The sequence below is a fragment of the Micrasema longulum genome, unplaced genomic scaffold (assembly GCF_059751315.1).
Source record: "Micrasema longulum isolate JH-2025_06_02 unplaced genomic scaffold, ASM5975131v1 h1tg001169l, whole genome shotgun sequence".
NCBI classification, from domain to species: domain Eukaryota; kingdom Metazoa; phylum Arthropoda; class Insecta; order Trichoptera; family Brachycentridae; genus Micrasema; species Micrasema longulum.
The window spans coordinates 186,573-195,309 of NW_028278356.1; the positions used below are offsets into that span (position 1 = coordinate 186,573).

General features: G+C 31.9%; 1 protein-coding gene across 1 annotated transcript; it reads left to right on the top strand.

Moving 5' to 3' along the window:
* The first annotated feature begins 2,242 nt into the window (after positions 1-2,242).
* On the top strand, positions 2,243-4,723 carry Srp9 (signal recognition particle 9). The gene is made up of 2 exons (XM_088233970.1): positions 2,243-2,573; positions 4,529-4,723. The coding sequence occupies exons 1-2, from the start codon at positions 2,433-2,435 to the stop codon at positions 4,628-4,630; spliced, it is 243 nt and encodes an 80-aa protein (XP_088090096.1). The 5' UTR covers positions 2,243-2,432; the 3' UTR covers positions 4,631-4,723.
* The last annotated feature ends 4,014 nt before the right edge of the window (positions 4,724-8,737 follow it).

Below are 8,737 nucleotides of genomic sequence, written 5' to 3' on the forward strand. Positions count from 1 at the left end.
GGAATAGGTTATGTTTTGCAATATTGTCAGTTCTTAATGGAATTCTATTGTAATTAACATATTACAATAGAAATGGAAATCATTTAAGAGAAGATCTACGAAATTCCAGGCATTAACAGGGCTTACGATCTGTCATCGGCTGGTTCAAGTGGCCACTTTATGTACTGCATAATATTCTTGGTCGTCTTCTCCTACCCTTCATTCTTGAAAAATATTTTCATATCCGTTTTACTATTCACCGTATCGCAAGACTAGATTTATTCATAATTGATTTTCCACGCATTCGCCTAAGCTAGATATCGTATTTTGACCGCATTTACTTGGTTTTCATACATTGAATTCCTTCCTCCGTCAGTTTCATAATTCACCTCTATATATAATTGTCGGAACTAAAACTCGGTTATGCACTGCCAGTCAAGCTAAGATTTTTTTTTGTACGTGCTGTAGCGCAGTTGGTTAGACAGCCAACTGTAAAACTGGCATCGCAGGTTCGATTCCCACCAATTGCAAGAAAAAAACTAACAAAGATTTTTCTCAATTAGCTTAGGTGCTGTGATGTATTACTCTCTGTATAACTTCTTTCTACATCTTCTCTTTCCTATCTGCTGTCAAATCTCTAAAATAGAGACTTTGGTAGAAGGTTATTCCTTTCAAAATAAAAATAATAAAGTTACTATGCTAAGTTTGCCATTAACATTGTTTCCCGTATTCATTCTGCGTTCAACATCTTTTTCTACTCTTCCATCTCTTGAATACATGCTTCCTAGATACACAAATTCTTATATATGCTCAAAGGTAATGTCGTTCACATTTATTATGCACTCGGTATGTATACCTTACTACCCCTTTCAAATACTATCATTTTTTATATCCTTCCGTTTGTCAATAATTAGCACTCCATGCATACTGCAATATCAAATATGCAATTTCAAATAATATATGTATACTAAATCAACAATAATTAACCGTAAATATTCATTATTTTGAAAATCGAAACTATACTTAGCTTATTTATTTGTTATTTTATATTTTTGATATAATTTTTTACATTAAAGATAATGTTCACCCCCGCAGGGGTGTCCCGGGCCAAAGGAAACGCAACAAGTGCAACTGAAATGCAACTGGCATACCTGCAATGTAAAAATATTTTAAGTTTAGCTAAAACAACAAAGTAAATCAACTTTCAACAAGCAATGAAATCAATTTTTTTTTTAAATAGGAAAAAAAAAGAATTTCAAATACTTCATTAGGAAAATTATATTTAATTATGTTTGCTCAGTCTCAAAGCGATGACAATATAAAAAATTCCAATATTTTGCAGTAGTACATTTGTGTTCAAAAATAAAATAACAATAAGAGAAACTATTTAAACAATATGATGCAGTAATTACATGTTTTTAACACATTTGTTAAATAAAACAAATTAGCTGTTCTAACAGCAGTTCCTCTAGGAACTTCTTAAATAATACAATGCAATCTTCAAAAAAATAATAATCAATATGTCAAAAGTTAAACCTCATTTTTGTGAACGAATATTATAATACTTATTACAGGGAATCTATTTAAATAATAAACATGATTCATCTTTCGAGACCTTACTGAAATATAGAATCCTTTTTATGAAAATAATTTACATTTTGTAAGGTTGAAGTTAAAAAGATAGCAGTTAAAATTAGTACCAGTTTAAAATATGTTATTAAGCACAAAATTATACATAAAACACCGCCAAGCTTTAACAAATACTTTGATTTATAATTTTTCGTAAGAAATATCAACAAACATACCTTTGACGAGCTTGTAGGAACAAAGTTATCACGATGAATTCATTGATGAATCCACTCGAAGCCACTTTGATCTGAGTGTTTCATTTTTTGGAAAAGGAAAAACGTTTACTTTTGACAAATTATCGTTATTTCCTGCATTTGGGGACACGACATTTAAACACCATAGTATCTTACGTTTTAAAAGGTTTTTAATGAGTTTTGAGTACTGCAAATACTATAAAAAAACTCTTAATTGTATTCGAGCGTCATCCGCTGTCTGATAAAAACTGATACAAAATGTACTGCGTTTACACCATAAATGTACACAAATTTACGGTCATAGATTGCCTATGCATTGTCGCCATTTTTGATTTTTCTATGCGAGTACCCTGGCATTTGTAAAGGGGTTTTGGGTAATACCACAATGCCCGTTAAGAGAGAAAAAATCTATGGTCTCATCGTTTAGCAGTTATCTCTGGTGCCACCTGTCATCTGTCACTCGTGCTCTCCGCTCTATCTCTGGCTCTGTGCTAGTGCTGTCACTGGAGCAAGGTGTAAAAACCAGTTAATCAGTGTGGGGTCAAAATAAATGTGATTTTCCCCTTCGTGTCAGCTATCGTAATTTTGACTTTCATTTTGTCAAATAAAGATAACAAGTATTGGATCAGCATGACTTTTATAAATACATGGGAGGATTTTGAAAAATCTGCAGAGCGTCTGTATCTTTTGAATCCTTCAAAAACACGATACACTATGAAGTATGTGCACTCCCAAGGGATGTTAGTTTTAAAACTTACTGATGACCATAAGGTATATTTACTTACAGCAACGCTTTTAATTTAAATGACATAATATACATTTCATCTGATTCTTGTATTTCATAGATATTACTTAGTATAGATATTATTTTTAGTATGCATTTTAAAATTATATTTTTAAAATTTATTTAAGTAGCACTATCTTTGCAGGTTCCAAATCATAATAAAATGATATTTTTTTGTTGACTATGCACCCTAATTAATTTATTAGACCATTCATTCCAACAAACATTCAAAAGAAGGTCTACGTTCATGACGTGCGCGGCAAGAGGTACTGGCGGGGTAGGAACACCCCACCCCACTCACATGCCTCGCACTATGTGCATGGTTGATATTTCGATTTCTAGCATAAAATTTGAAAATATGAAAAGTATGCGTTTATACTGTAATAATAAATACTATAAATAATGAATAATATTATTTTCATAGTACTGAGCAGCCAAAAAACAATTGTAAATTGAACGTAGTTATGCAGAAGGCAGCCAGTCCACAATTTGGAAAAAATGAGGTATTGGTTTATCGGGTGCAAAAAGGTCAATTCTATGTTCCGCTAAAAACAGTCAGACCGGTTTCAAACAAAAAACTGTAATAATCACCTTATGAAAATAGTGTCCATCACAAAAACGGCATTTCTAAATTTGCTGAAAACATCCACAACACTAGAAAATCTTACTTTAGAAATCATTAAAACTGGTCAAATACATAATAAGATTCTTAGAGAAGTAATATAAAAAAAAAATGTATTCAATATTTATCATTTGTCAAAGTCATACATTCCAACTGTTGTGAAGATTTGATCATTCACTCTTTTCATAAAAGTGCTATTATCTCAGTTTCATTTTCTATGCCTGGCTGCTTTCTGCACAACTACATTCAATTTATCCTGTAAAACAAGAGACAAAGGCAGTTGAAAAATATAGCCGAAAAAAAATAAATATATTTTACAAAAATAATAAATAATGGTTGACTAGTATAATTTACATTAATTTAACTAACTGCTGTTATGCTATGCTTTTTCATAAATAACAATAATTTAAATATGATTTTGTTATCAAAAATGTATCCATTACATCAAGCGCATGTATGTTATGTGCAGTCCCTGGACTGGTACCTGAAGCGTAAGACTGATTATCTTACCTTCATGTAATAAAAGTGATCAAGATACCCTGCGATTGGTGTACCGATGTAGTGCCCTATGCACCATTAGGTGTGGAAAGGGAATGATGATGATGGTGTTATTTAATGCAACCCTTTTTGATTGCACTTTGATTACCTAAGTTAGTATTGTTTTTCTCTGATTCAATGAACAAATTATAACATTTTCATAGAAAATTTTCGTTAACTGGGCAGCGTCACAACACTACCGCAGGAATGCGATAGCGTTTGTGAAACACAGGGAATTTCGTGCTCCACGAATATAGACCCCGAAAGTATCTACTGTTGATTTTTAAATCTATTAATTTTTAAAAAATACTGTACTTTCTATCAGTTTTCTGTACAAGAATCCAATCTAGTATTATTCAAGATTTAAACCTTTTCCTAAAGTCTTTCAACTTACATTCAGTTGTACCGCAAAAAGTTATTGGCAAAATGGGTTTTATTTTAAGTACTTTTTTCATGCAAACCATTTTGTCCATCTTGAGGGATACACAACAATATTTAACCACAATTAGTACTTATGTGCTTAGATAAAGAGTTGAGAGTGACTACTCGAATAATTTTATTCCAAATACTAGATATTTATTCCAAGCAATCCGCATATGCATATTTTGAGAAATTATTTAAATTTTGAACATTGTGAGTTATGTATATAATCTATGCGACCACTGCGAGATCAAGTAATAAATAGTATTGCTCCTCGACATAGATAGGTATTTAATTCTATGCTAGAGGTTGACTTATCGATTCTACAATAGAAAATGTTAAAATATTTGTTTATCTTTCCAGTGCCTGCAGTACAAAACTGAAATACAGCAAGATCTAAGGAAAATTGACAAGTTCTTGGCAAACCTCATGAGAGACATGGCATCTGGTGATCATAATGCTTAGTATAGGCACACTGAGTATTATGTAAACGATATTTCACTACATTTTCAATTATTTATTGTTATTTTTTTTAATACAAATTTTAACACAGAGGAAGAATTAGTCTTTGTATTATAAAAAAATTATGTGGGATTATAACTTTTTTGAAAGCCATTTTAGAATGAAGGGTTATTCGACCAATTCCACCAAGTTACAATTAGATTCTTCGCCTCTCCCACCGTATACCTGCTGGTGATGTTACAAATGTACTTATTTAATATTTTCTCAGAGAAACAAAAATATAAGAATATTAGACTCATAGTTTATGGTGGTTGGAATGTCATTTTTCATTTCTTAAGAAATATTTGCATTCCTAAATATTGTAATTTTGGGTACAGTTTATTAGTTATAAAATAAATATAAAACAACTTTATTTTTAACCACTTATTTTTTTATTTTTCCCACAGACGGGTTTCAAAGCTACACATGATTCTATCTACATTGATAATACTAAAAGAAACTTTAATATTAGAGTCAAAACACTTCAGGTGGCTAAATAATAATAATTTTTCTGAAATCGTAAACCACCATATGGCGAATAATATTTTTTTTTATAAAGACACTGGATTGAAAGTTCTTCATGCTGGATATAAAGTATTAAAATTAGACAACTTTGAAATCTTAGAAATGAAAAAGCATTTCATATAAGTATATTGTTAAGTGTCCTCAGCACGGGTAAGCCCAGTGAGGTCACATTATTTTATTATTAATCATTGTTTATTATGGAAAAAAAGAATAAATAAAAAAATAACCTAATAAACAGTATTTCCTTTTTAGTCCACTCGTGTCTAATTTTAAAGATCGTAACCATCGCACTCCACGCTCATATCTTTACAGTAAGAACAGCACAGGTAGTAAGGACAATAAATTATAGCAGGACACAAAATGCTGTGATCTCTTCAAGTGAAACGGAAGGCCTACTGATATCTGTCAATAGTCCGGCTTCTCTTGAACGAGTTTTCTGTGGTTTTCTCTTCATTAAGTGAATGCAAAGAAATTCCTTTAAACGTCCACAGCTGAAATTCCCTCCCTTTCCCAACATTCCTTTGATATTGATAGCCGGGAAATAAAATCCACTTGTAAAATATAAACTTTGTACTTTATAACCGAGGTCAATAATACTGCAACTCCCATTTAAAAAAATATATTTAAAAATAAGAACAGCATGACAAAAAGACTTGAATTGTTAGCTCCTTATGTTTCGATTTAAAATTAAGTAAACAAAATAAAATTGGATATTCATTGATTGATTATACCTTGATACAGAAGCTTGTGTAGATTTGAAACCGGTCGGTATCAAAAAAATGTGCTTAAAAACAAAGTATTTTTATGTTTATTTTATTATAATGAATAACCATAAGTTAGGGCTTCAAATATAAATTTTATAAATAACCTTATTTATTTTTTCATGGGCGTAACACTACCAAGGTAAAGCTCATCGAGAGTTTAGAATGAGTTAGAAGTTGAATCTTGACGGCTTATTTAAACTCTGGCTAATGTTTGCGTATGACGCATTCTCCGATTCTTAAGACAACTTTTGTGCGGCAACGAGGATAGCCTGGAGTGACTGATTGTGGTCGGCGGCATGCAAGGTAATAGAGAAAGAGTAAGATTTCCTACACGATGGACCGATCAGGTCAGGACAGCGGCGGGCACCTCAGTGGTTGGAACGCTGCATGTGGCTCAGTCGAGGGAGAGCTGGAGAAGAAGGGGCAGCTACAAGGGGTCACGATCCTCACATCATGAGTTCATGAGGACAGCAACTAAAAAGAAAGATATATTTGTTTAAAGGAGGTTACTTAGTTGAAGAAAAACACTTAATAATTTAATAGTGTATAATAAGGGAATACACATTTGTCATCTGATTGTTTAAGATGGTTGTTATTTTTTGTTTTTAATCAATATTTTTCAAATTTCATTAAGTTAACTAAAATTCGGTCCCACTTAAAAGAATTTGTAATAGTATTGATAAAACCCATTAATCAAAATATTCAATATTGAACATTTGTACATTTAAAAAATATGATTTATTTTACTTAGTTCTATGATTAACATAGTCTAATACAATATTTATAATATAACTAGCGGACCAGACAGACGTCCTGCCCAAACGTTAGCTTGCCTGATATTAGCTGGTGAACAAACGTTTTTTGTAAATAAGGACACACTCTATTTATTTTGGTCTTTTTTGAGCTATTTATATATTCGTAATAAGAGCTAATTTTTCGTTTTATTTCCTCATGTGCTTGGCTAAGAGGCCTCGTCGTGCTCAAATCAAAATCGTTAAAAAATCACTGCTCTAGTGCCATAATCCATGGAGAAAATACGGGAATACGTGTTATAAAAGAAAAGTCAGACCGAGTTTTACCCTGAGCCTTCAAAAATGTTGACGCTCAACTTATGCCCAACGCGAATTTATTCATTCTTTAACCGCCAGCTGTGTTTTAATTTAAGCTGGACATTTAAGTCAAAACCAAAATAAATGAAAAAAAAATGACTGTGTTGTGAAAGCGTGCAAAAACTGTCCGGATAAAAGGAAAAATACTTTTCATTGATAAGTAGGTACCTAGATACTTGTTAATGAATCAAACAAACAAACCATCATGTCGTTTCGCCGTAAGGGTAGGCAGAGAGGATAGACCGCCACGTCATTCTATCTTTGCATACAGAGCTTCCTCTACATTCATACATCTTCTAATGCACGCGCGCCGATTATTTCGACTTTTGACATGTCCGTCTTCAAGTATTGGTTGGATTTGGTCATTCCATGTCTTTCTCGGTCTTCCTCTATTTCTGCATCTATCAACATTCGCATTTTAAACATTTTTAGCCGTTCTTTTGCTGTTTACTCGCTCTGCATGTCCAAACCAATGCAGAGCTCCTTTCTTGATTTTGTCGATAATGCTTATCTCAGCCTTACATAATGTACAGATCTCGACATTAGTGCATCTATCATACACAGTTTTACCACACATTCGCCTGAGAGATCGCATTTCGACATTATTCACCCTACTTTCATCTCTGTTTTTCCAAGTTCGTACTTCGCTCCTATACATCAGGGTCGGGACCACGACTCCATTGTGAACTGCTAATTTTGCTTCTTGCGACAAACATTTATTTGCCATGTTTGATTTATGTGCACCGTTCACTCTGTTCCCGAGACACCCTCCTTTCAATATATTTCTCAGTCATTCCATCCCTAGTAAACATACTTCCCAGATATACAAATTCCTCTACCTGTTTTAGTATAACCCCGTTCACAATGATTTCTCATTTAGTCAAACTTTCATTTCTTTAAAAAACCCTTTAATTCGATTTATCGAGATCGAATAAAAATGATTACTGAATTAAAGTAGGTTCCTTGGTACTTGTTTGTGGTTGAATTCCAAAACATGAAATAATAATTTTTCAAATAAAGAATTCTTTTTGCAAATGTCAAACTCTACACTACTTACCGGCAGTGGTGCATTCCGTTTTGTTTTTGTTAAATTTTTTTAAACATTACTAAAAATCCATTAAAACTATGTTAACATGTAGAAATTGTAAGGAAATTAATTAATTCAGTATCTATTAAGCATAATTATTGTTGTTTGTAAATGATAAAATTCAAACTCTTTAAATTTACAAAAAAACAACATCCTCCAAATTTTTCAAAATATGCATTTCATTCTAATGCAACCCTGGAAAATCGACAAAAACACATATGTGCTTGTAACTTTTTTCCACTTAACTAAAGATGTTATTATTTGTAAACCTTCAGTACGTGAAATAGAAAATTTTGTAAAAAACCGCACGTAAATCTGTCGAGCCATTTTCGAGTTTTTGCGAGACACAACACGGCGATTCATTTATATATATATATATATAGAAGATATTTTCATTAATACTTATTCTAAGATTATTTATCACTATTGTGCACTTATATTAACTTATATATATCTAATCTAGTATTTTTTAATTCAAACTTTGTTAAAAATATATTCAGAAAAATATATTCAACTACTTTCACAAAATACCCCACCCAATACATATACTTTAATTTTTCAGCCTACATATTTAGTTTTTTTTTTC

Excerpts from the sequence above, each read along its gene's own strand:
- Srp9 (XM_088233970.1), top strand. The coding sequence starts at position 2,433 with ATGACTTTTATAAATACATGGGAGGATTTTGAAAAATCTGCAGAGCGT. Across the intron at positions 2,574-4,528 it reads AACTTACTGATGACCATAAG|TGCCTGCAGTACAAAACTGA; the intron begins GTATATTTACTT and ends TTATCTTTCCAG.